The following is a 27,632-nucleotide window of genomic DNA, read 5'->3' on the forward strand; positions in this document are numbered from 1 at the left end:
ATTTAGAAAGACTAATTTATCTTAGGTCAGACTGAAAGAGCTGGGGTTTCAACCCAGGCCTCTTTAACTACAAAAATCCTTGCTTGATCTTAACACTACATCATAATGCCTCATTCTAAGATTGAAAATAGAATTATAATTCTACAGATCAACTCATTATCACGTCTAGTTTATTAAGAAAATGGTGACTTTTTATATATTATCTAATGATATCTTTCTAGAAAACTCAAGGAGGTTCTTGAAATGAAAGTTATCATGAATCTGAAGTTTCAAAGGTGGGAAGACCACACATTGAACACAAAAATTTACCTCCACTCTTTCCTCCAAATCCCTCTAATAGTATGAAGGGATTTTTAAAGGAGAGAGACACATAAACCTATAAGGTCAAAATGGAAAGCAGACAAGAGCTATAAAGTTTTTGGAAACTGGAAAACAGACAGACAAGCAATAACCAATCAAGCATTCCCAAGAACCTAAGACAGCAAACAGAACAAAAAACAAGACAACTTGCATCAGAGAAACCCAGAAAGACTCAGGAACCGAGAGCAACAGATACTTCTAAAATGGGGATAAAAGTAGAACTAGAGAGAAAAAATTAGCTGAAAGTCTGTTTAAATAGCATTTAGATCCTCTGTTATCTTCCCCCATCTAAAAGAAAGACTATACCCAAGGGGATTTGGTGACACCAGGCTGAGTGGAGTGGGTGCTATGCTAAAAACAGAGAGGTAAAGTCTATACACTGAATGATGAGGTTATTCAACCCTCTCTCTCCATTTACTCTCAAAATGAGGACAGAAAGATTTACTGTTCTAGGTAGGAAACTGGAAGATTCTCCTCTGAGAAAACTGACCAGTCCATGAAAAAGACCTAACAAGAGTGATAGCTTGGTGGAGGTAAAAGGATAGTGGGTATTTCTTAAAACATCCCAGAGCTAGGTCAACCTACAATGAAAGTCATCAGCCAACATGTCTCACCCTATATACAGGGTGGTCTGTCTCCTTTTAATGCCAACTTTCATATATAAACAGACAGCCAGCATTTAAGGAAACTCTTTTGAGAGAGAGAGATCAAAACAAATAGATAAAAGGAACTTACAGGTAAAATAGAAAACATGAAAGAAGAAAACATCAAAAAAAGTATTCTGAATTATCATTAGATAAGAGAATATGATGATTATATGAAAGAGCAGGATGCTATTTTTTTTTTTAAAAGAAACTTTCAGAGAACAAAAGAGTTACTAGAAATTTAAAGTACGAGAGCAAAAATAAAAAATTCCATAAAGTAGTGAAGGATAAGGAAAAATAATACTTATAAAGCATTAATTATGTGCTAGGATCTATTTGTACATTTATTATCTCATTTATTTATACCCCCAAACCCCATAAAATAGATATACTGTTTTCCCTATTTTACAAATGAGAAAACTTAGGTTTAGAGTTTAGTTTTCCCACAGTCATAGATAGTAAGTGGCAAATACTGGAATTTGAATTCAGGAAGTCTAATTGCAAGATCCAGACTTTTAACCATTATACTATAGCAGAAAAAAAAAGCAAACAAATGTAAAATGTGAGTGAGAAAGGATAAGAAAAACTAAAGGATCAATCCAGGCAGTTCAACATTGTGAATTATAGATGATCCAAAAAGAGAGAACAGAAAAAAATCAAAGAAATAAATGAAAGAGGCCACTAAGTATGCAACCCAATGGATAAAATAAGGACTTACACTAAAAAAAGTACCTCGAAATTTCAGACCTCTGAAAGTTACTGCATTTTCAAAAAGAAAAAGAGGATTGAATTTAGATGGGCATTAGGCTTCTCAAAAGCAATACTGGAAGCCAATAGCCAATGGAGCAGTATCTTCAAAATTCTTAGGGAAAATGACTGCCATCCTGGAATACTTCCTCATCAAGAAAGTGGGAGGGTAGAATAAAGAAATTTTCAGTTCATTATGCAAAGTTTCAAAAATGTATTCTCCACCCACTTATTCGCCAAGAAGCCACCACAGGATATGCTCTAGCAAATGAGTAAATAAAACAAGAAAGAGGAAGATCAGAATGTGGTGAGGGGAGATCCCAGACATGCAGCTGTGCAACAAGCATAGGATGGCATCAGCATCCAGATTAGTGTGGGAAGCTATACAGTTCTAGTAACATGAAATTGACAGAATACTGATGATTCAAACATACCGAGAGAAGAGTTTAGGAATAAAATGATGATAGCAAACAAAGAATTAAAAAAATGACAAACAATTAGTCACTTAATCATATGCTTCTTTCTTCTATGAAACACCTAACTTTGACAACTTAGTTACTCTGTACAAAGTAAAAACTGAGTTCCTAAAGGTAAAGTCATCTTATATCCCATTTCAGGTAAAAGTAATCTTTTCTATTTTAATTTTCCCCAAATAGCATCACAATAATAAAATAGAATGAAAGTCTTAGAAGCAGAGGATCTGCTAGCTGTGGCATATTAGGCAAGTCATTTAGCATCTCTGAGCCTCATCTATAAAAAGTGAAATAATAATACCTATCCCAAAACTTTATGTGCAGAATTAAAGAGATGAGAACATTCCCAGTATAATGCCAAGCACATAGTAAGCACTCAGTGCATGTTTGTTAAATATGAATTGTATTGACTAAAAAAGAAACGGAAATAGTAACTGGCAGGCAAAGACTCCCTCCACTACATACCTTCTGTGTTGTTGTGTTTGTTGTCTGTGTTGATGGTTTGGTGAAGGTTATTTTCACAGGAGACATGTGGGGTGGTAAGGAGTTGGCAATGCTCTGCATGATATTGCTCATCTTGGGACTTCCACTCACAGGCACAGTGATCGTCTTTGAGACGGGAACAACAGCCTTTGGAACTTCCTTTAGGACAACAGGGGAGGAGCTAGAAGAGTTTGTTCGCCTTCGTTTTCTGGGTTTTTCATCTTCATCTGAACAGCTAACACCTGAAAGGCAATGACAATATTGCTATATTGCTTTATCCAATCTAACACTGTTTCAACATCTTTGTGTCAGCAAATCATTGCCTCATGCCCAATCAGACAGTAGTTAAGTCCTACCAATCTCCTTCAGAGAAGTTGTCTCTAAATGCCTTCCCTCCTTTCTTTAACCCTATGGCAATGTCAAGACCCTCTTATCGCCTGCCTATATTAAGGTTTTCATACTTTTAATCTCTACTTCTTTTCCACCCTCCAACCTACCAGTTATAAAATCTTATGGGAATGCCCTGCTTTGTGCCCTACAAGATGAGGCACAAAATCATTATTGTATCATTCAAAGTCCCATATTTTAACAAGAACACAATATCTTGTGCTCTGCTCAGTCCTGTGTCCCTCTATAATCCTGGCACACTGAACTGCTTGCCATTCCCCAAAGCCTTACCACATTCTATCCATCTTAAGTCTCTACATACTATTGTTCTTTGGGGAATACCATCTCCCATCAATGCTTCACCATTCTGCAATCATCATCCTGTATCATCCTCAGTGAATCCATATCTTCTCTGAGCTTATAAAGCACTTTGTGTATTCTCTTCTGTATCACTTACTCCATGGCAATATAACTGTCAGTCTGCATATCTCTCATAATTAAGGAGCTCCCAGAGGGCAATGACTAAGTCTTACTGGTTGTTTCCCTGGTATACTGCGTTGCACATATAAAGTTAGGCAAGTGAATGACTATATCCCAAACTAATGTTGCCTGTGTGACTTCTGAGAATAAAGCAATAAACTTCCTATTACATCAAACTACATATTATGTAATGTGGTTTCTTCTTGTTTGGGATTCACTTTCAAGGTTTTAAAAAATGATTAAAAAGTAGATCTCTAAAGTTATTTTAAAAGACCACCTTGGCTAAATCCACAGAAATCAGACATAAATTTAATAGTCCCAAATTCTTAGTTTTTTCTTTATGTACTAAAGCCTCAACTGTTTTTGTAGACTTAAAAAAAACAACAAGTGAGAAACATAAAATACTGCAACACACATACGAAATCTCTACAGAGCAGACATTTAAACAGTATATAGCATGACTCATGAAACTAGTAATAAAATACAACTCCTTACACATTCAATTTTTAGAGTCTAATTTAAACAAGGTTGACAATGTCCGAAAATCATTCCTGTCTAAAACAAAAAACTCCACCTCTAAAAGTTAAAAAGAAGTCAAGTTTATAACTATATTGAGAAAAATGAAAATCAAGTATTAACGATCTCCAGTTAATATCAAGAGCAGATAAATAGACATAGACATTAAAAAAAAAAAAAAAAGACTGGATATCAAACTGCTTTACAGGGTAGAATCAAGGGGTTAAAAACTGCAAATAAACTTCAAAAACTTATAGTCAATTAGAAATATAAAAGACGGACTCTAGAATGCTTCACTAAATCTAACAGATATGTCACATAATTTTTAAAAACACTACAAAGATTACAATTATAGGAGTAAACACTGAATAAATCACAAGCATATTCCTTCATTTCTAATCACATTTCTATTCCATAGCAATCAAAACAAGTAAATACTTGAAGGCTATCACGGTTCAAGGCAGATTACCCAAAGAGAACAAAGAAAAAAAGTAATTTCTCAACCCCCAGAACTGATTAAAAAGCAATATATACCTAGTCACATATAAAGAAAAGAATTCTTTAGAACCTTCAAAAAATAACCACTGCTAAATAGCCAGTGGATCAATGATTTAATCCAAGAAGACGGATCTAATCAGAGCCCATGCAACAGCATTTAGCCAAGAAGGCCCTAATAACACTGAGAGTATCACTTACTTTTGACATAAACAGTACTTCCACTTGGCAAGACAACTACATTGGAGGCAGGACTGGCAGGTCTTGGAGACTTAACCGTTGCTATGCTGCCACTTGGAACAGGGGTAGAGGTTGGGGTTGACGTGGTACTTGTGTAGGAATAGCAAACCACTACTGAAGGAACAATAAAAAAGTGTGCTGTTAACTTTCACCAAATTTTCCACTCACACAGAAAAATTAGTTTTTACTGCAGGCCAATTTTAACATTTTCATGAGATCAGAAGTTAAAGGCCAGTGCTAGGTATTAGGTTTACAAGTTAACAGGTATTAATAACCTTTCCTGAAAATCATCACTTAACTAGGTTTTGCCCAAGTATATAGCAGCTGTTTACAGGTGACACTGCCAAAGGAGAAAAGCACAGTTACAAAAAAATAAATAAATAAGTAAAGCCTAAAACTATACTGAGAAAAACGAAAATCATTTTTCATTCATGGCAAGAATTAAATAGTACTTATTTTCCCTTTTAATATTAATAATAGCAGCACCAATGATGGAATGATGGATACTTTTTTCCTAACCACAGCAATTTCCAACTTGGCTACTAGGAAGGAACCAAGACAAGGTTCCTTTATTATAAACTAACTCACTAGACACTTGCCATCCAAGCAGTGCAACAATAACTCAACTAAAGTAATGACATTGTATTTCAATATCTTGAAAAACAACAACAAGCAAAAATACCTTATAGGTAGCATTTACTGAGTACCATGTACTTTGCTAAATCTTTGTCATATATTATTACTAATTGTCACAACACCACACCTGCATTTTTAAAATGAAAAACCCAAGATTCACAGAAGCTAAAAAACTTGCTGAAGGTCGTCACATAGCTAGGAAATAGCAAAACTAGAATTCAAACATAGACTAGATTATTGCACATTCTATATTCTTTCCACTCTACCAGAGAGTTGGTGGATAGAAAGGTTAAGTGGGAAGAAAAGACACGTCTCTTACAACAAAGAAAACAGAAACTCAATGGAGGTCAAATTTGCACACTGGTAACTGTCCCTCTCTGAATATAGCTTTCTTCAGCTTAAAAGAGAGCCTGGCATGCATGAAAAGCGTATCACTCTGTTCCACAGCCCACTGCTATTCCAGAAAAGACAATTCCCCAAAGTCAGCTGACAACTACATTATTTTCAGGGTCTTTTGCAAGCAACATCAAAGTAAGCTACTAAAGCCAATCCAAATGTGCATTCTCAAATTTAATATTACTCTAGGCAACCTCAGGAGAATTAAAAGATTTTTAAAGTATGTGTCAATTACTAGATTAAAACAGTAAGAAAGTTTTCTCCATCTGCCAGGTAGTCCCTATTGGATTTGGCACATTGACTGGAAGAGAGAAGCAGCATATACCATTGATTCCAGAAAACAAAAACAGAGCTTTATATTCTAAAGTATAAGTTCAACATCTTTCACCAGCAGCTAAACGACTTCTATCATCTTATTTATTTTCCATGTCACCCATGAAGACCTTTTATTCACTCCTAATACACTGATATCAATAATTTATTCCAAGAAGGCTTTTTGCAATTTTTTGATTAATATAATTCACACTTTGAACAAAAGGGATATTTAATTCTGGCTGAGACTAAAAACTTAGTAATTTCTAGTTTCAAAATAAAAATTGTTCACTGTTTTACAACCTTTAAACACTGGGATAGAAAAAAAAAAGATGATGAAAAATAAGACAACTTTTCTTGAAGAATCTAGAAAAAGTCATCCCTGTTACATAAATATTTTCTACTCACCTTCCTTGCTTCCTGTTTCTGCAGGCACTGGAAGAGATGCATTGTGCTGGATAGCTGCATTGGCAACAGCGTTAGCTGTTACAGTGAAGGCAGTTTGGGGAACCAGCCGGGGCATCAGTGGTACCAATCGACGACCTTCGATGGACCATTCTGAAGAGCTATTAGGCCCAGACATACTGAACAAAAAAGAAAATGCTGCTACAAGGGTTCTCAACCACTAAAAGTGAATCAAATATGTTTTCTCAAACAAATATAACTTCTTACATTTCAAAAGTACCGTAGGTGAATAGGAGAGCTTCATTTTAAGCAAGCAAGATTAAAATTATGAATAATCAGAATTCAAGGAATTTCATGTATACTTAGCTTTTTACATATTTTATTCTATAATCTGAACCTATAAAAATTTTCCTATGCTTTCTAAATAAATATCAACATTTTTTTCATTAGTTTAAATCCAGTGGTGCCAATGAAAACCAGTATTTTTACTAACTTTTATAACTTAATTTTATAAACTAGAAAGGTAAAAAGTACTCATAATTTTTTTAATCAGATTTTCCTTAATAATTAAGAATGGAATTCAGTGAACCTTTACAAAATTGTCTAACTGCCTGCATGGCCAGAAGTTCTAAGGCTTTCAAAGATGGGAAACTGAGGCAGTAAACGAGGGAGACTTGAGGAACAGAAGAGGGAGATATATAATATATATATATATATATATATATATATATATATATATATATACCACTGCATGTTTCACTGGAAATGTGTTATATTATTATCCTTGCTGTTAAAAAATAGCCTAGATCTGAGGATATTGGAAGAAATCTGCCACTATTTTAATTTTATTTATTTATACCACTCTTCACTCTAAGATTTTGAGGCTGTTGAACTTCTACCCTTAAGCAGACACTATTCTCAGTTTCTCTACTCTAAACTTCTTGAGCAAATTTTATTCCAGGAATCCAAACAGAGGTTGAACTAGGAAAAGATAGTTGTATGACCTCTCTTTACTTGGCTCCATAAAAGGTAGTGTGTCACTTCTCCTGACTAATGATTAGGGTTGAGGTTTAAAATTCACTCCGAATCAATCAATCTCTTCACTAAATCAAAAATATTACTGTACCTTTTTCAAGACCAAAGACTTTATAACCCAACCTAGAGTTTAAGATTCTCTATGTCCACTGATTCTTCATATTTAGAGTACATAAAAGCCCTTATTAGGGGTTAGTGGCATAATAATAATGGTCATGATGGTTATAAGCACTTAGTATATGTTAGGCATTGTTCTAATCATTTTACATGTATTATTAACTAGTAATTGTTTCAAAAATTCTATGAAATTGATAATATTATCTTCATTTTATAGATAGGGAAATGGAGAGTTTAACTAACTCGCTTAAGGTCACATAGCTATGAAATGTCTCCTTCAATAAGCATACATCATGCTACTGAAATTATTCACCGTATTATAAGAACATAAAATTTCTCAAATGTGTTTTATGTCTAACTTTTGCCTTTGATTTATACTATTTGGGTACTGCTATCTAATTACTACCAACTTTCACTTAATGGAACAAATAAATTACTTTAAAACTTGAGCAGGATTTACATTCAGTTCAGAAAGAAATTTCTAGGAGTAGATGGATTCAATTGGATTACTGTTAGAAAATCTGTAAATTCCCTCATGATTTAACACAGTCCTACCTAAGACAAGAGAAAGAGGAGTTGCTAATACCCCAATAATCCTCACGGATCTGTTACCACGTTATCTCCAAGGTGATGCTAGTTCTGAAACTGAGAGTGGTACAAACAAGAAACAGAGACAGGAAATACCTAATTGTCAAAGGAGAAGATTCTAAAAGCTATTCAGCATTTTCCTGGCCAACTCCTATTTTATTATCAGCTTATTGGAATATCACTAATAAATTTGCTTGGTGAGAGTTTACCACACAAATAAAGTGGTATCTACACTTACCTGGTACATTGCTTAAATGGTGGCAGAAATTATGGAAGATTAATCGTTTCAAACACACGAATATATGCTACTGAAAAGACAAAATTTGCAGTGCAAAAGACACAACTGCAACTTTTAACCTATAAATCTTCCAAATTTTGCAAACATGCTCAAACTTTTTTTAAGTAATGAAAAATTAAACATATGTTAGAATTAGATTTAAAAATTCCTATCTGCTTAGTAATGAGGGTGTAAATATGCATTAGTTGCACAAATCATCTAAACTAAATTTAGAAATTTTTGTTAATATCTTTTTCCAAGGCTTCCCTGGCACACCTAAGTTATATTAAGATGACAAAGGAGGGTAGAAACCTTGCTCTAGCCCCTCTTCTGAGAGATCTAACATGATGCTAATAAAACTACCTTGGTCCTCACAACCTTTGGTGTGCAAGACATAAGCAAGAAATCCTCATCCTCACATGGAAACTCACACAGTATCCTATGATGTTGGCTGACAAAATAGCAGTTAAGAGAACAATAATTCCAGATTACCACTTTCTTTGAACTCTACAGACAATGCCGGCAAGAGTGGCCCAACTAAAAACTCTGAAGCCCCCTGAAGCTCCAGGCTTTAATACTCTAACATTCTGACATGTTTCAAAACTAAATTAGGGTATCAAATTTAATAAATGGGTCTGGTGCCAAATAATAAACACGTGTTATGCTTCAAGCCACAGGAAAGGTTTTTCTTTGATCCCAGACATCCTAACTCCTTTTGTTTCTACCTCCTTTGTGCTCAATCTTCTCAGCTTTCTCTTCACCTTTCAACCGCATTCCTTGGGCCTAAACTGATGTTTTGAGTGGGGGAGGGAAGGGAGAAGAGAAAGGGAATGCAGTCGATTCAGATGCATTCCTCCTTGGCTGGAGTTGCTTTTTTCAGACTCAGAGGATGATGCCCTCTCATAGATACTGAAACCAGGTTCTGTTGCAATCTTTGAGGGAAAGGCAAAGGAGATGCAGTGACGCCTTCCTCACTGTTACCACTCACTGAACTTTGGGCTCAACAAGTAAATGTGAAATCTGATCAAACTAAAACCACAATATAAAATATTAAAACAAGAATATGGAAAGACCTAAGAAGCTTAAAATTATACACTGAAGTAAACTCTTTTCAAAAAATTAAATTCATGTATTAAAGAATCAGAAAGGAGAGGGGGTGGGAAAAAGGAAACACAGGCAGATAAAAGCCAACTCTCAATTATCCATGCTAATAGATAGAGGAGGGAAAGGGAGAGGTCAAACAGATTAAAGAAACCCACATATTATCTAAAAATACTTTGGCAAATACTTGAAAATTATTCCACCAAAACTTTTCCAGGACAACTAAAAGTAGTAAAATGACTAATTAAATTTTCACCTCCTCTCCCTTCCCACCCTCTGACTAGAGGTACTCCCAAGCAGCAAAATGGCTAAAGGGTGGACAGTATTAGGTAGGGAAGGAGGGGAAGAGAAGGAAAAGCAAGGGGCTTGGTTAATTTGTCAATGGAATATGCGCCCCTGAATAATTGAGAGCTTCAATTTTGAAATAAATACAAGAAAAAGCCTGAAATAATAATAACCTATTTGCATACCTGTAACTTGGTCTTTCACCCAAATATAAGGATAAATTCATTCTTTAAAGGGGAAAAAAGGAAAAGGAGACTAAATAAATGTTATCCTTTAAGTATGACACTGATGCATCAACTTACAACTAATTGCCCCACAATATTGTTCCAATAGTTTTAAGGTACTAATTTTGTATCTAAGTGCCTCTGAATGCAATCTATTGTTGACTATTTTATTATCTAGCAATTAGTTTCCTATTACCAGTTCTCAAATTAGAATCTAGGCTCAGTTATTACTTGTAGAGCATCCCAATTCAAAAGCTGACAGCAAATTAAAGAAGGAACACATTAATATTTTAATGTTTCAACCATGTTGGTCTGACAACTAAATACTTAATATCTCTAATACAAAATTTCCAATTTCTACAGTACATACATATCTAGCACTGAAAACTCTCAAAACTTTCAAACTACGCATTTAAAAAGGCAGCACCCCATTTTATAGGTTAATTAAAATGAGGAACAATGAAGCACAACATGAAGCTAATGGATCTTCAGGGTCAATTAATTTAAAGGCACTATTTATCACATTATGAAAATGCACTGAATTTTTTCCTTTAGTTTTGTTATATTAAAACATAAAAATAAAAAACAAATGAATCATACTATATAACCTATTTTATGAAATGCTCCTATAATCTTGCATTAACATTTAGAGGATTATTACTATTCCTTACTATTCTCTAGGAGGCACCGTCTCCATACTTACTCTACTAATATTTGATCCCTGCCCTTAGTCCTCCACCACCCTCCACCCCATCTGTCAAATAGTTATAATGATCTATAAACAATTTGATAAAAATCCTTTATAATTTTATTTTGTTGGCTTTTTAAAAATATCCTGTATTTATATTTCTTAAAAGCAGAACATATAGTTTAGAATCTTTTTGTGAATCTCAGAATACATAAAATATTAGTTATCAAAAAATGTATAATGCCTATTTATAAAGCAATATACATATCAAATACTATTACAAAGAACCTCTAAGGGAATGTCAAATTTGGGGAGCATACTACTTTGTTACTGAACTCTGCTTCAAATGAATCATCTACTAAATTGTGGGGGCCTTTAGTTATATTGAATTACACTGTAACAGGATTTGACCTGAGTACTTAGAGCTTGCCTAATCAAATGCAAAAACATAACCAATTGAATAAACAGTTAATACCATTATGGTCAGGATCCCTGAGTATAGCCTTATTACTATTAAGATAAAAGGCTCAGGAATCTGCTACACAATAGAAAGACTGTTTCAAAACTATATTATACTGTGTCATAAAAAATCAGGGGTGGTATGACTAATGGCTTACTTATGTGCAATTGTTGTTAACCGTTCATCGTTTACTGCTCTCCGAACTTCAGCACGGTGGCGTTCTGTTGAGATGCTATGAAAAAAAATAGCCATTATAGAACTCTGTCAAGCAGGCAGCTCTTTTCTATTTTTTTATTAATGTTTAAGCCAACATTTTGCTTGAGGAGGGGAGACAAGGTTGATTTGTGAAAAGATACAGATGGGGCCTAGCATATATCTTCAAATGCTTTATTTAATTAAAGTCATAGAAAAGGATCCATACGGACTATGTAACTACAGGAAGAATCAGCTGCAAATTACAAATCACAGGAAGACAAATTCAGCTTGATGCCAAGTCATTACCTCCAAAATTCAGTATTGTCAGACCATGTTCAAGATGAGCAGAAGTTCCTGTTATCTAAATATGCAAACAGTCACTGAATGACACCTAACCACTCAGGAGAAAGTCTTCTGAAGTCCTTTGTAAAGCTCGAGTTTATAATTTTATGTTCAGTGAATATAATAAAGAAATGAAAGTGACAAGATAATCTGTTTCTGATAGCTATATGCTATGAAACTTAACACCAGGATATTACTCCACATTTTAGCTGCCTGTCTTCTACACAGCATCATGTTACCACTATGATAAAAATGTGCTTATATTGATCCTAATTAAATACATGTAAAGTTAATACTACACAACTGAAAAAAGGCTACACCCATTTCATTCATAAATACTCAATAAAATAAATACCAATCTTCAAATTGTAGTCTTTACTGCATAAGCTAGATCTATACCATGGACAAAAATAAAATTTAAGGAGCTAGAAAGCAGAATTTATGAGGCAGTATAAACAACAAATATAAATTATTAAATATGAAGACAATAAAATTAAGGATTTGGCTTAATAATGTCCCCTATATTAATTAATAAAGGAAAAGTCTCGTCCCTATTTTCACTTAAAAAAAAAAAAACTATTTTAAATGTAAGAAAGGAAACTTCAGTTAAAACAGAACATTTTCTGAGAAAGCTCAAGATGTTAGAATAGATTAATCAAAATATCAAAGAACTCGTTCCATGAAAATTTTTTCATGGATTCAAGTGCCACTCTAGTGGGAAGCTGAAGGGATAAACTATCCTTTAGACTATGACTATAGAATCACCACCCATTTCTATAAATTAAGACAACTTCCTAGTATCTCCTTCTTCCCCTCAAAAAATGTGACTGGGCCACTCTAGATCTTTGTATCCAGATGCTGTCAGCTCTCCTTTCCTCTACCTATGTAAAAATACCTCCCTTTCCCAGCTGGCCCAAGCCTAAAATAACCTGCCTTAAACCCTTTCTGATTATATATGAGAGAATAAATGGTAAATTGCATAATTTTCTGTAACAAAGTACACAACTGGATAGGATCTTTAAGTACCAACAACTTATAGACCTATCTTCAATCTGAGTGTGAAAAGTAACTGAAACCCCTCAAAATGAAAATTCTAGAGTCACGTCTCACAAACTTTTACGATAATTTACCTAAGGACTTTTGAGAGTTCTCCAAGAAGATCTTTCTTTTCCTTGGTGAGATCCCCCTGTGCCCGAAGTGCACTGATAACTCCAGCATATGCCTCCAATTCTAGAAGAAGAAAATTTTTTTATCAAAAAAGGCCTTCAATATTTTAATACTGTGGCTACATATAGTAAACGTCAGGACAAGAAATCTAAAAATCAATAAAAAATTAATATATAAATATGGTTTTTAATTCAAAAATTTTATCTAATAAAAAATTAAAATGTGGCTTTTATAATTTTATATCATCTTCTTTTTATTGCCTCAATAAGTCATGTATTTAAAACACGGAAGTAGAAAAATCTAATGGTAAATATTTTGTCTCACACATTATCACTAAGAACATTTAACTCAGATGCTACCAACAACTGAAAACGGGCTCTAAATGATATAATAAGGCAGATAAAAGAAATTTTTGGCATTACCGAGAAGTACTTTCACCTCTAATCCTTTAAATAATTCCTTAGGCTTGCTTAAGAATTCAAACTATATTCCACATACCACCTTGGTAATTCAGAGTACAGTCAGCACTGTGTAACCAAAGAACTCTGTTACAAGAATCAAGTGACCAGATTCTGGTTCCAGCACTGTCACTTACTAGTTGTATGACTTTGGGCAAGTGCTTTCTCATCTCTGAGCCTCAGTTTCTTTATCTAAAAGAGAGTCTGAAGGAACCTTCCAGATCTAAGATCTTCTCCATCTATGAAAACCACCATCAAAATGATTAATGCAGATTAGGGAATTGAACTGCTCTTACAGCAACCAGACTTAATATACTGAAACCTAATGCTAGAAGGTTTCATTTCACTACCTTTCCACAGCAACAACCATTATGAAATAAAACTGCCAATCCCTAGTACTGGTTAAAATATAAAACCAAAAAGTGTTCAATAGCTCCCAATGAACCACGCCTCCCCTTCCAGTGCATTCCTTATGTGCTACTACCTTTGTATATAGTCCCCTCCCACACTAACTTGATCTTTGACTTGCTTTCGCCCATAAAATATCAATATACAGCCCTGGCCAGTTTGGCTCAGAGGTTAGAGCATTGGCCTGCAAACCAATGAGTTGCGGGTTCGATTCCGGTCAAGGGCATGTACCTCAGTTGCAGTTCATCCCTGGCCCTGGTCTGGTAGTACAGGAGACAACCAGTCGATGTGGCTATCACATCGATGTTTCTCTCTGTCTCTCTCCCTCCCTCCCTCCCGCCCACTGTCTGATGATAAATGGAAAAATATCCTCGGGTGAGGAATAAAACCAAAAAACAAACAAACAAACAAACAAAAACATCAACATACATGATGCAAACAGATAAGCACTTGCACACAGGGCTTGGCTCTCTTGGAACCCTGAAATCACCAAGCCGTGAAAAAGCTCAGAATGAAAGGCCACATGGAGAGAGAGGCCCAGCCATCTCAGCTGAGCCCAGTTAACCAGCTAAGCTACCAACTGAAAACAGCCAAATAAGAGAGCTCAGGAAAGACCAAAAACCCACAGAATCTTAAGAAATAATAAAACAGTTGTTTTAAATCACTAATACTGTGAGACAGGTATATATGAGTAAAATAAAATGATGGAAATAAGTATCCAGACTACAGCTATTGTCTTACTAAATTCAAGTTGCTATCAGTATTTGCCACTAGCCAATGCCTGACACACAAGACAGTCAACATAAGCCAAATAATGAAAGCAAGGATACCTGCATCCTAAGTACTACATCAATAACAAACTAAAAGCCTTATTCAGTTTATATTATTCACAGTTCTGTCACACACACAAAAAGCTTTATATGGAAAGGTGAGTTGACTGCATTAAATAGAAATCTTTGGTCCAAATGAATTACCCCAGATGTAAAGATCCTGCATATCCAATCTGTGCTGGATACTAGGTCAATGTTTCATGAGGTCACTTTGGAAGGACAAAGCTCTGTTGCTCTGGAGTAGTGAAGGAAATACTCAGCTCCAGAAAACATATATTTTAGCTATTATCAGGACACAAAGTAGAGTTCACAAAGGGTCTGGGGATGACCAACTAAGAAATCACTACACTCAATATATTTATGCCCCATTTATAAAAATTTTTTTTTTTTTTTTATCCTCACCCGAGGACATTTTTCCATTTTTTGTTCAGGTAGAGTGGGAGGGAGAGAGAGGAACAGAGAGAGAGAGAGAAACATCGATGTGAAAGGAACACATCGAGTGGCTGCCACCCGCACAACCAACCAGGGCCGGGGACAAACTGCAACCGAGGTACGCGCCCTTAGCGGGAACCGAACCCGGGTCTCTCAGGACCGCAGGCCGACGCTCTAACCGCTGAGCCAAACCGGCCAGGGCTAAAATATTTTATTCAACAAATTAGTATTGAGTCCTATTATGTATACCAGATAGTATGCTAAATCCTGCCCTCAAGGAGTTAACTCTAGAATAAAGCTACAGTGAAGCAAGTCATCAGACAATTATGATACAGTTTATAATACAGTGGTAAAGGCACAGAGGAGAAACACATCATCTAGTCTGGAAGCATAAGCTTTAATCAAAAAAAGATCTATGCTCCAGGCAAGCAGGAGAAGAAAAAGCAAATGTGCAAAAGGAATAGAGAATAAGAGAATAAGAGCAGATAATGTTTCATACAGACATCAAACTTCTAGTAACGGTCAGTGACTATCTTGAGAGTTTTACACTAGAGGAAGTAAAAGCATGTCTGTACGTGGACAATCACTAATTCAAACCAAACTACTAACTGAACATTACTACTACAAGGTACCATAGAGAATATTTATACGAAAACAAAGTCTGTATCCTCAAGGGGATTAAAATCCTACAAGGAACGAATGTAAAGGAATGGAGAAGGATAAAAATGGAAAAATAGTTTGGTGCCAGACTAAGAGCCTCTAATTCCAGTCTAAAAAGTTTTTATTTGATAGGAATGTGGAAGGAATGGCAGAAAGAAAGGAATTGGGTTTTGCAGCTTACAAGATATTTAGGAAAATGTTAATATTATAAGAAATGGAAAGGCCAAAGAGAGAAAAGTAGTTTGAGGAAAAAGAAAAAAAAGTTGACTTTTGGCCTTTGGAATTTATGGTGATCAAGACACTATTTCAAAAAGAGAGAAATTAACTAAAAAAATGTGACCAAGATTTTTATTTTATTTTATTTTTTTATCCTCACCTGAGGACATTTTTCCTTTTTTTTTTTTAATCCTCACCTGAGGATATTTTTCCATTTTTTGTACACATAGAGTGGGAGGGAAAGAGAGGAAGGGAGAGAGAGAGAGAGAGAAACATCGACGTGAAGGGACACATCGAGTGGCTGCCACCCGCACGACCAACCAGGGCCGGGGACAAACTGCAACCGAAGTACGTGCCCTTAGCGGGAACCGAACCCGGGTCTCTCCGGACCGCAGGCCGACGCTCTAACCCCTGAGCCAAACTGGCCAGGGCCATTTTTCCATTTTCTTGTTCAGACAGAGTGGAAAGGAGAGAGAGGCAGAGAGAGAGAGAGAGAGAAACATCAACGTGAAAGGGACACATCGAGTGGCTGCCAACCACACAACCCAACCAGGGCCGAGGACAAACTGCAACCGAGGTACGTGCCCTTAGCGGGAACCGAACCCGGGTCTCTCCGGACCGCAGGCCGACGCTCTAACCGCTGAGCCAAACCGGCCAGGGCTGACCAAGATTTTTGACATTTCAAGTCTCACTCCAAGTCCAACTAAAAAGTCATGTACAAAAGTAAGAGGTGGCAACCTCACACAATACTGGAACTCGGAACAGTCATCATAGCAACAAAATCAAAAGCACTCCTGTCTTACTCCAGAAATTCACTCACTGTAAAGAAACTTTAATAGCTTCCCAACCTCCTTCATATCTGTTGATTTCCATTTTGATGGGTATCTTCAGATCCTGACAAATATCAATTTCTGATATTAATTCTGGCGCCATTCTATTATAGTGTTAACTCTAATGATACATAAGTATAATGAAATAATAAACACATGCAAACACCACAGAAAAAAAAAGGATTTACCAAACCATTTTTATAAAGTCCTCAACCATTCCATTTAAACAAACCAGCCATTCAATTATACTATAGTTCATAAAGCCCCCTGTCAGAGTTATGGCTCAAGAATCCTCATTAAATATGGCAGGGGAGAGGCAGCAAAAAAGAAAGGAAGTATTTAACTATCACTGATATGTTCAGTATATCATTAAAAAAATTCTCTATCCCAGTTTCTTTATATGTAACTAAAATCTGAATGTTTAGCATCTCACCTAACAATGATTTAGAACTATTTTTAAAAGGACAAAGCTAACTCTTAAAATATTTTAAGCTAATTCTTAAATATAGTACCTTTTCTAAACTTCAAACATGGAGCTAAGTGTTTAAAGAAAAGGTTTCATTATTATGATAATTAGCCAATGGGTGGGAAGGAAGTCTCTGCAAATTATCTTCAAGGTTCACCTCCCAAAGTGAAGCGTCAATGAGGATGACATTACCCTGTAGGAAGGCTGTTTTCTTTTGTATAGGGCAGCTGTCCTGTAGCATTACCCCCACAGCTCTAACTAAAATTAAGGATAAATTTAGACTTAAAGGTTACCATTTTTATATTTAATCATAATGTTTTGACTCAAGGCCCCAAAAGTTCAGAAACCTTCATCAATTTATTGTAGTTGTGATCTGTTCCTCTGTAATTATTTCAGCTATGCAATAAATACAAGTCCAACTTTATAGCTGGTAGGTAGCAAATTATAGCAATTGTATGTAAGTGTGCAGAAAACCATCCTCAAATTAGTACTAAAAGTTTGGACATAAGTTAAAAAAATACATATATAGAAAGGAATGATGAACCCCCCCCCCCCCAAAAGAAAGAAACAACTCTCAAGTTGTCCTAAAATACAATGCTAAGAAGTAGTTTAAAATATAGAAATTCTCATAGTGGCCAGAGGGGAAATAAAAACAGCCAAAGTTATTAACAGGCAGGGGCAGAGTAGTATGACCAGATTTATACATAGGAATTCCCAAAAAACATCTTTTTTTGTTGTTGTTAATCCTCACCAGAGGGTATTTTCCCATTGATTTTTAGAGAGAATGAAAGGGAGGGAGGGAGGGAGGGAGGGAGGGAGGGAGGGAGGGAGAGAGAGAGAGAGAAACATAGATGTGACAGAGATATATCAATTGGTTGCCTCCTGCAGAGACACATCAATTGGTTGCCTCCTGCACGACACAGGGGGCCAGGGATGGAGCCTGCAACACAGGTATGTGACCTTGACAGGAATCAAACTCCCCAACCCTGTGGTCCAAAGGCCTATACTCGAACCGCTGAGCCACACTGGCCAGAGCCTGAGAAACATTTCTTTTGAAGAAACGATTCATCTACAAAAAAATTAATGAATGTCTATAAGCAACTGGTTTAAAATACTATACTCAGATGCCAGGCACTGTGATAAGTCCTTTTTATATACAGTTCATCCACATAACAAACAGCAGATATTGTTAACAGATTTAGGGAGAATAAATAACTTATCCTTTATCATTAGTAACAGAACCAAGAACCCACATCTGTCTGAATTCAAGGCCCACACTTTCCCCTTCAAGATACCTAAATAATTCATATCTACTGCCAAAACATTTAATGTTCTTTTAAAATTTTTTTCATTTATTGAGCACCTACTACATCCACAACCAAGGATCCTCATTTGAACCACAGAATACAGAAAATGATGAGTGACCTTTTTTCCCCTCAATTTTCCCATAACTAATACCATTCTAGATGCATGAAAAGTTAGTTTACTATATACAATGGACACCTTAGCATTAGGGCTTAATTCCCTAAATGCTAGTTGAGAAAGGCTGCTCTACAGGAAGAGAAATACTATATGATTCATTACAACCACAAAGGGTGTTTTATTACTGATTATAAAATATCATTTGGGAAAGTCAGCATAGCTTACATTAACTTGTAATTCAGAAACAATATGTAATTCACACATACATTCATGAAGGTTAAAAGCATGCTAAAGTGAGCCCTAGCCAGTTTGGCTCAGAGGTTAGAGCGTGGGCCTGCAGACCAAAGTCTCAGGTCACCAAACATCTCATATTGATGTTTCTCTCTCTCTTCCCCTCCCTCCCTCCCTCTTTCCCACTCTACCTGAAGATAAATGGAAAAGTATCCTTGGGTGAGAATTAGAAAAAAAAGAAAAGTATGCTAAAGTGAGATAGAAATCATATTCCCTGGATTGAAATCCTGACTCCGGGACTTACTATCAGCATTACCTTGAGTTCTAAGATTGTTTTATTATCTGTAAAATAGGGACAAAAAAATAAAAATACCTACTTTTTTGATTTAAAGATTAAATGAGAATGTAAAGAACTCAGAATAGCCCAGTACCCAAGAATTCTTAGTTGCTATTTATTGCTATGATTATTGTTATGATTCATGCATCTACTATGTGTACAAAGCACTATGGTAGGCAATGAGGAAGTAACAATGGGTAAGACAAGACCAATACCCCTAAAGAATTTCTAAGGCATCAAAAGATATGTCATCCTGCATGATACAAACAAAAAGAAAAGTATCACAAAGGCATAAAACATAGAAAATGAAAAGCATACCCAATTTTCGAAGAATCCTTTTGCATTCATCCCTGCTGAGATCCAAAAGGGTTGGCCACACAACAGGCATTGCTGCTTCTTTTTGGTAGCCCCAAAGAGCTTGTCTTCTCTACCAAAACAAAAAATCAAATTACCAAAGTACATTCAAAAGGCCACTCACTTGGAGATCACAGGCTAAGAAGTAAAACCAACAATAAGAATATCTCACAATCCTATTTCACCACCATACTTTCCAACTTCTGACAAATAACTGAACAACCATTTGAGAGCATAACTATTCCAGCCTATGACAGTGACCTCTAGATTCTATTTCCAGGTTTCAACTTACTGGTTGGGTGTTCCTGAGAAAATTGGCCTACCTGAGCATACATTTTTACTCATCTCTAAAACAGAGGCATCCTCACCCAGTTTGTTACGAGGACCAGAAAACTGTGTATGTGAAGTTCTTATTATCGCGGCTGGTATAATGTTTAATAAACAGGCACTGTTACCTTGGACAAGTTACTTGACTTCGGTGGGCTTTTTCACTTATGAGTTACATAAGATAAAATATGTAAAAGCTAAGAGCACAATACGTGGGTTAATGGAACTTAATAAAGAACTTTATCCTGAATTCTAACAATGAAAGATGAATGTACACCCTATAGTCTTTAAGCCTCTTACCAAAAGTTTAGATGCCAGGAACTTACTTGGTAATGGAAATTCCCTAATCTGGAGGATAAAGACATCAGAGCTAGGCATTTGCCCTATACCTGCTTAGCACACAGCAGATCCGCTGTAAATATTTGTTAAATAGATAAATGAATGACTAAGAAGAGTAAAATGAATGCGTGAATGAATGAAAGAATGAGCGAGCTCACTGTCTGGTATAGAAGTCAGGCACCCAACCCTAAGAACTGCTATATCCCGTTCCAGGCGCTGGGGCTGCTAACTCCCAACTCCTCGCCCGCAGTTGAGTCCCCCTCCCCCTACTTCCCATAGTCCTCTCAGCTAATAACCAACCCAGAGCAAGGAGAAGTGGACTGCGCGCCCCAGCCGGCAGGATGACATAAAGAAAAGGGGTGGGGAGGAGGGAGAAGGGGCAGAGCCAAAGGAATCCGCTCCCTCCACAAGCCAGTCTCCGCCTCCCGACAGGATTTGGAGGAGGCCGGCGACCGCCGGAATCAAGAACCACGTCACGACATCCCGACACGTCCCCGCCAGTGGACCCCACCGCGGGGCCGCATCGCACTGGAAACCTGGGCAGCAGTTCCCGGAGCCTGACCCCGGAACCGGGATCTCGTATAATCCTTCCCCGACTCAAGTGTCAAGGAGACATGCCCGCCCCGCCCCCTCCCCAAACACGCACTCTCGCAGCACCACAACAAGAGCAGCTAACCCACCCTCCTCACCACTGCTGGTCGGCGCCGACCCTAACATCAAGCCCGCGACCCAAACCCTTCAGGACCAGCAGCCGGTGTCAGGGGCCTCGGTCAACATCAGCGCTTCGCTCCCTCTTCTGCAGAGAGAACAACGAACAGAGAGCAGGCGCATGGACAGCCAGGGAGATGACCGAGATTCACCGGCAGGCTCCCTGAGCTGGACCCCTGGGATCCCAGCACGAGGCCTGCCAGAGTTCCCCTCAACCCACCTCGGGAACCCAACGATCCCGTTAGGAGACAACGGAGGATGGGGCTGGGCGCCCCAAGTCGGGCTCTGAATGCTTGGCTCAGCGCTCCTCCGGCCTGGCTAACCTGCCAGCTCTTCCCAGCACCCTGTCTAAGAGTCACCCACCTGCCCGGCCTTTCGGGGCTCATCTAAAAGGCTCCTCCGCCAAGACTAGGGGACACCAGGAATTGGGTTTGTTTGCGGTGCCTCAGAAGGGGCAAGATGGCGACAGGTATCAGGGCGCAGGCGCAGCTGCGCGCTGCCAGTCGGGAAATGTAGTTTGCCTTTCCCGCCTTTGGAAGAACAGACAGAAGAAGGCCTCCATTCTCCCTGTCCCTCTTTTTCTCCGCGTTTTTTAGGGAAACGAGAGACATCGCGAGGGGAGCTGGGAGTTGTGGTCCGAACCCAAACTCCTCTTTCGCCTTCGGTCCGCTGTCGCACGCGCAAGGAAGACTGGGATTGTAGTTTCCTTGGCTTCTCCTTCTTCCCCTCTACTCCGGCTTCGCGCGCCTCGCCTCCGGCTGCCATCTCCCAGCCAATCAGCTGCCCTCTCGGCTACGTGTGGCGTCACACGTAGCGGCCAAAATGGCGTCGGAAGCTTGAGCTGAAGTTTTGCCGCGACCTTTATTCTAGGTGAGGTTAGGGACAGTAAGAGAGCAGCTACGTCCCTGAAGTGACGTGGAGGATTAGGATGAGATTCATCGGAGTCTTGAGAGGAATTATCAGCGGTTTTTAACGCCCCCTCCCCCCCCACGCAGCTCGGGGAGAGAGAATCTGCACTACGAGAACCAATGTAGTGGACGTCACAGTTGGTTCCTGTACCTGATCTGGGGGTTGCGAAGTTGCGGAGAAGGGGAACCCGAGCGTCATCGAATTCGGGTTTCTCCACATGTGAAATGGGAATGATAGTGGTATCGTGCTATATCTGTCAAAGGCAAGAAGGAGAAGGGATTTACTTGAGGCTCTGTGACGTGGTAGGTTTCCCCTGCAGCCTTTGTTCTTACAGATGTGTGAAGAAGGTATTGTCCCTGTTTTACAGATGAGAAAAGAGACCCAACATATAGTTACTCGAGGCCATAAAATCGAAGCCAGTGCCTGGTATTGAAGGTTCAGTCAAATTTTGTGATTGCCCTTCCTCTTAAATTTTGCACTTTTGGAAACATCGGAACTGGTAAAAATGTTCAAGTCAAAAGTGGTTTTTAGTATGCTTTCTGATATTAACAGTTTCCTTGAAAAAAATGGGGTCAGTACTACCCTGTGGGGTTGTTGTGGTACACCACATAGAAGAAAGTTATTTGTAAATTGTGCACCACTATACAAACGTGTGAGACTGTTTATGTACTTGAATGGTGCTGTAGGTTAGAAAGAGAAAATAAATAACAGCACTTGAGTTTCCTACTATTTGCCCATTAGCTAAAAATACTCTCCTGGGTCCAGGAAAATTGTTACTGTAAAACCCAAGCCTGCCCCTTCAGAAAGGCACGAAGGGGTACAAGTAATCGCCAGCTCTCCCTTCTTTCCCTCCGTGATCGTCCAATACATACTCTTCTATGTCCCACTAATTTGAGATACCGCCTGTTTTCAGTCCAATTGCTTAAGAACTCTTGGAGAGATGGTAAATGAAACCTTAATAGAAGATTTTATAGTTCAACATACATTCTTTGAATTAAGCCCCACAGCATCTCAGTGAGGCTGCAATTAAGATTCCTGTCTACTGAGAATGGGAAAAACAGATACTCAAGAACTCACCCAACTTCACAAAGCTAAGAATTGAAGGAAGCTGGCCTTTATAACCCCAGGTCTTCTGACTACCAAGTGTCTTCCTCTACAACAAATGTCAAGGTGACAGGTAGTGGAGTAGAAATGGAAAGACAAGCTGCTTAGAAAACCAACCCTGACCATAATAAGTAGCATATGAGTCAAGAATTATAGCTTTTGTTCTGCTTACTAGGTGCCAGTCCTGTTCTAAGCATTTCACATATTAATTCATTTAGTCCTTAAAACAACTTTATGAGGTGGAAACTATTTGAATGAGGAAATTGAGGCATAGGAAGGAGATTAAATAATTTGCCTAAAGTCACACATTGGATTGAAGTCAATGGTAAAACCAGGATTTAAACCTAAGCAGCTTGGTTCCAGAATCTGCTCTAGATCAGTGGTTCTCAAATTTTAATGTTCAGTAGGAACCATTTGAGGATCTCGTTAAAATGCAAATTTAGATTGAATAGGTCTAGGTAGGGGTTAAGATCCTATATTTCTAACAAGCTTTCAAATGATTTTAATGTTCTAGCATCAACTACCTCTACCACATATCCTCCCTTTCCTCCTAGCCATATTTGTCTTTTATAGCCAGAGTCTGCCTTCCCGTGCTGCCTCTGACTGCTTTATATTCCCCAAATTAAATTCTCTTTCGTAAGGATCAAACTCACCCTCAAGAAGCTAATCCTGCCCTGGCCGGTTTGGCTCAGCGGTTAGAGTGTCAGCCCGCGGTTCAGAGAGACCTGGGTTCGGTTCCCGCTAAGGGCACTGGCCCCCAGTTGGGGTCATGTGAGTGGCAACCACTCGATGTGTCTCTCGATCTCTTTCTCCCTCTCTCCCTCCAGCTCTATCTGAAGATAAATGCAAAAATGTCCTCTGGTGAGGATTTAAAAAAAAAAAAAAAAGCTAATCTTGCCCCTACCTTTCTCTCAAGGATGAAACAGGCATTTCAACCTCTCTTCCTACACCACTTATTACACACATCTTGTTACAGAACTCAAAACAATGAGTTTTGGTCATTTGAAAATTGTTCTGACTAGACAATGAGGTCATTAAGAAGAGAGAGCAGATCTGTGCACACTAGTGCCCAGCACATAAGAAAAATAGCTAATATGTATTGAGGGCTTTCTCTATTCCAGATCCTATTACATACATTTACTTGTTTAATCTCCACAATAGCCTTATGAGATAAAGTATTAGCCCCATTTTATGGATGAAGAGATAGATTAAATAGTTTGCCCAAGCTGGTAAGTAGCAGAGCCATGACTTCAAGTGAAGGCACTTTGACTTCAGGAAATGTGTGGTAAATGCGAGCCACTCTCCACTTCCAAAGAAGAAAAAATAAGAGTTACCTATTAGACATAACTGCTCTAGTCTGGAAAAATGTGTTGGAGTACATACCTGTCTCAGACTTTATTATTCTATTGACTAAACAGGTTTCTTGAAACAGACTTCTTCAAGATGCATACCATTCACCACTCTAATTTTGTAGTGCCATATTAGACAAGGTAGATTTCACTATTGTCATGAAAATATTTTAACCTTCTGTAGTATTGTACAGGTAGGCAAATTGAAATGGATAAGACCTTAGAGATTCATTTTCTAAATGAAAAAAACTGAGTTCCAAAGAAGTCAAATGAGTTAACCAAAATCATAAAGGAATTTCATGGCAGACTTGGGACTGGAAACCAGCCCTTTCGAATTAGACTGCTGCTCATTCCACTGTACCACATTGCCCTTAGATTCTTACCTTCAGAAAGTTTTATTACCACACTTGTTTAGACAAGCTATGTACTGAAAATGGGAATAGCAAGACCAAAAAAATAAAAATAAAAACCCAAGTAGAATATTAAATAAGTAGAGTAAGATGAATGGATATGCCCGGACAGTGTGGCTCAGTGGATTGAGAGTCATCCTATGGACTGAAAGGTCCCCATTTGATTCCCAGTCAGGGCACATGCCGGAGTTGTGGGCTTGATCCCCAGTAGGGGGCGTGCAAGAGGCAGCCGATCAATGTTTCTATCCCCTCCTCTCTAAAAAAAAAAAAAAAAAAAAATATCAATAAAACATTAAAAAAAAAAAATGGCCTGGCTGGTATGGTTCAGTGGTTGATCATCCACCCATACATCAAGAAGTCACTGGTTCAATTCCCAGCCAGGGTGCATGCCAGGTTGTGGGCCCCATCCCCAGTGAGGGGCATGTAGGAGGCTGCCAATCAATGTTCTCTCTCATTGATATTTCTATCTCTCTCTCTTTCTCTCCCTATCTCTCTCAAATCAATAAAGAAAAAAATTTAAAAAGAAAAAGATGAATGGATTTGGGAGGCAGAAAAGAAAGAAGGAAAGTAAACTGGGAATAACTGGCAATTACATATCCAGGATTCATGGAGGATCACAAGTGCTAGGACAGCTTCAGAAAGGAGGTGAAAGATCTGGTCACTGCCTTTACTCCTCTCCCTTCCTGTCCATTAAATTCTGTAGTCTCTACTTCCTAAACAATGACCCCGTTGTTTTGGTGGGCTGATGATGAAGCCTCATCACTATGTGGAAAGGACCTTTTTACCAACCCTTTTCTTCCAAAGGAATCTCTGCACTCCTTGCCCAGTGCATCCACCATACTGCCAGTGCTGTCAGGGTGAGCTTTCTAAAATTCAAAACTCATGTCAGTCCCCTGCATAAAACTTTCCAGTGGCTCCCAGTTGCCACTAGGATAACGTTTCAGTTTTTTTTTTTTACAAGCAAACCCATATTAATGCAAAGAAATTTTGTTGCACATCTAACCTTTTTCTAGAGCACTGCTGTCACCTCTTTATCTTGTCTAAAATGTGGCATTTAACTTAAGTCCACTGCTTCTCTTGAAGCCTTTTTAAATAGAGCTCTTCCTTCTCCCCACATTTCCAATATCTTGATCCAGAAGTAAAGGCTGGCAGTCTCCTAACTTGTCACTACAATTTCCAGACCAGCTACCCCAGCATTGAGACTTTCACCATCAAGCCATGCAAACTCCATTCCACCTTCATTCCATGACTAGGGATGAAGGGATCTTAAGAAGAAAAGTTTTAACAGTTTGCTATCATCAGCTTAGCTTGCCCCATTTTCCGCTCAGCATTTATACTCACAAGAGAGGTGTAAAAACCTTTCCCCAGCACCAACTTATATGACTATATCCTGCACTTTATTCTCCAGAACTGTTCCACCTCTGAAACCAGTAGCCGAGGTATTCCACATCCTAAACAAAACTTTCTTTTATTCCAGATTTCTTACTCCTTTACCCTCACCAAACCTGCTTTTCAACTTCAGTGAAATCTGCAGTTTATAGTCTCAGTTCCAAGTCTGTTCCCCTCCCCTGGCTATACTTTCCTTTCTGCCACACTATCATTTAATTCAAACTCAGTGTCATCAGCACTTTCAAGGTCATTCAACCACCTCTGTCCTTCCACATAGACCCTAAAACAGCCCTCAACCTTGGATCAGTTTCTCCCCTACATCTCTTCCCATGTTGATATATCTATTAGTTAACTATTATTGCATGAGAAATTATCCCAAACCACAGTGGCTTAAAAGAACAATGAAATGTTTTATACAGTTTATGCAGTTTCTGTGGGAATCAAGAGTGGCATAGTTGGGTGAATCTGACTTGGGATCTTTAAGAGGTTGCAGTCATGCCTGGCCGGTGTGGCTCAGTTGGTTGAGAGTGTCGTCCCATGCACCAGGAGGTTGCCGATTCAATTCCCAAACGGCACATGCCTGAGTTGCATGCTCAACCCCAGTAGGTGCCATGCAGGAGACAGCCAATTGATGTTTCTATCTCTCCCTCTCCCTTTCTCTTTGAAATCAATTTAAAAAACAAACATTAAAAAAAATTGCAGTCATGATGTCGGCTGGGGCTATGTTCTGAAGGCTAGCTTGGGTTGGAGGATCAGCCTCCAAGGTTAGCTCACTCACATGGTTGGCAAGTTAGTGAGACAGGAGGTCTGTTTCTGACTATGTGGATCTCCCTGTAAGGCTACCTGAGCATCTATACCACCACATGGTCTGGACTACTGCATGGTCTGGCTTCCTTCAGAGTGAGTGATCTGAGAGCATGTAAAAGCTACACTGTTGCAATGTGCCTGTGTGTGTGTGTGTGTGTGTGTGTGTGTGTGTGTACACAAAATCAGGTTTTATATTTTGCATGTATAAAAAATAAATCTAGCCCAGCAGGTGTGCCTCAGTGGATTGAGTGGTGTCCCATGGACTGAGAGGTCCAGGTTCGATTCCTGGTCAGGACACATGCCCGGGTTGTGGGCTTCATCCCCAGTAGGGGGCGTGCAGGAGGCAGCCGATCAATGTTTCTCTCTCCCTTGTCTCTCTAAAAAAATCTATAAAAACATATTAAAAAAAAAAAAAATTGCCCGGCTGGTGTGGCTCAGTGGCTGAACATCGACCCATGCACCAAGAGGTCACTGGTTCGATTCCCAATCAGGGCACATGCCCAGGTTGTGGGCCATATCCTCAGTGGGGGGGCATGCAGGAGGTGGCCAATCAATGTTCTCTCTCATTGATGTTTCTCTCTCTCCCTCCCCCT

The 27,632-nt window shown here is 38.4% G+C and overlaps 1 protein-coding gene across 2 annotated transcripts in view; it reads right to left on the reverse strand.

Annotated features, from left to right (window-relative positions):
- Positions 1-21,548, reverse strand: part of EMSY (EMSY transcriptional repressor, BRCA2 interacting) — a 546,562-nt gene extending 525,014 nt beyond the window's left edge. Inside the window, exons 1-8 of one of the 2 annotated variants that reach the window (XM_036258223.1) lie at positions 21,435-21,548; positions 19,662-19,770; positions 13,017-13,116; positions 11,507-11,581; positions 10,163-10,204; positions 6,578-6,753; positions 4,787-4,939; positions 2,690-2,949 (exon numbers count right to left, since the gene is read on the reverse strand). In XM_036258223.1, coding sequence (XP_036114116.1) covers positions 2,690-2,949; positions 4,787-4,939; positions 6,578-6,753; positions 10,163-10,204; positions 11,507-11,581; positions 13,017-13,116; positions 19,662-19,731 — 876 coding nt within the window. In that variant the 5' untranslated portion in view covers positions 19,732-19,770; positions 21,435-21,548. Of the gene's footprint in view, positions 1-2,689; positions 2,950-4,786; positions 4,940-6,577; positions 6,754-10,162; positions 10,205-11,506; positions 11,582-13,016; positions 13,117-19,661; positions 19,771-20,324; positions 20,918-21,434 lie in introns of those variants that run through there. The other variant, XM_036258222.1, reaches the window with a different exon arrangement.
- Positions 21,549-27,632: the final 6,084 nt, after the last annotated feature.

This window comes from Molossus molossus, unplaced genomic scaffold (assembly GCF_014108415.1).
Source record: "Molossus molossus isolate mMolMol1 unplaced genomic scaffold, mMolMol1.p scaffold_m16_p_13, whole genome shotgun sequence".
Taxonomy (NCBI): Eukaryota; Metazoa; Chordata; class Mammalia; order Chiroptera; family Molossidae; genus Molossus; species Molossus molossus.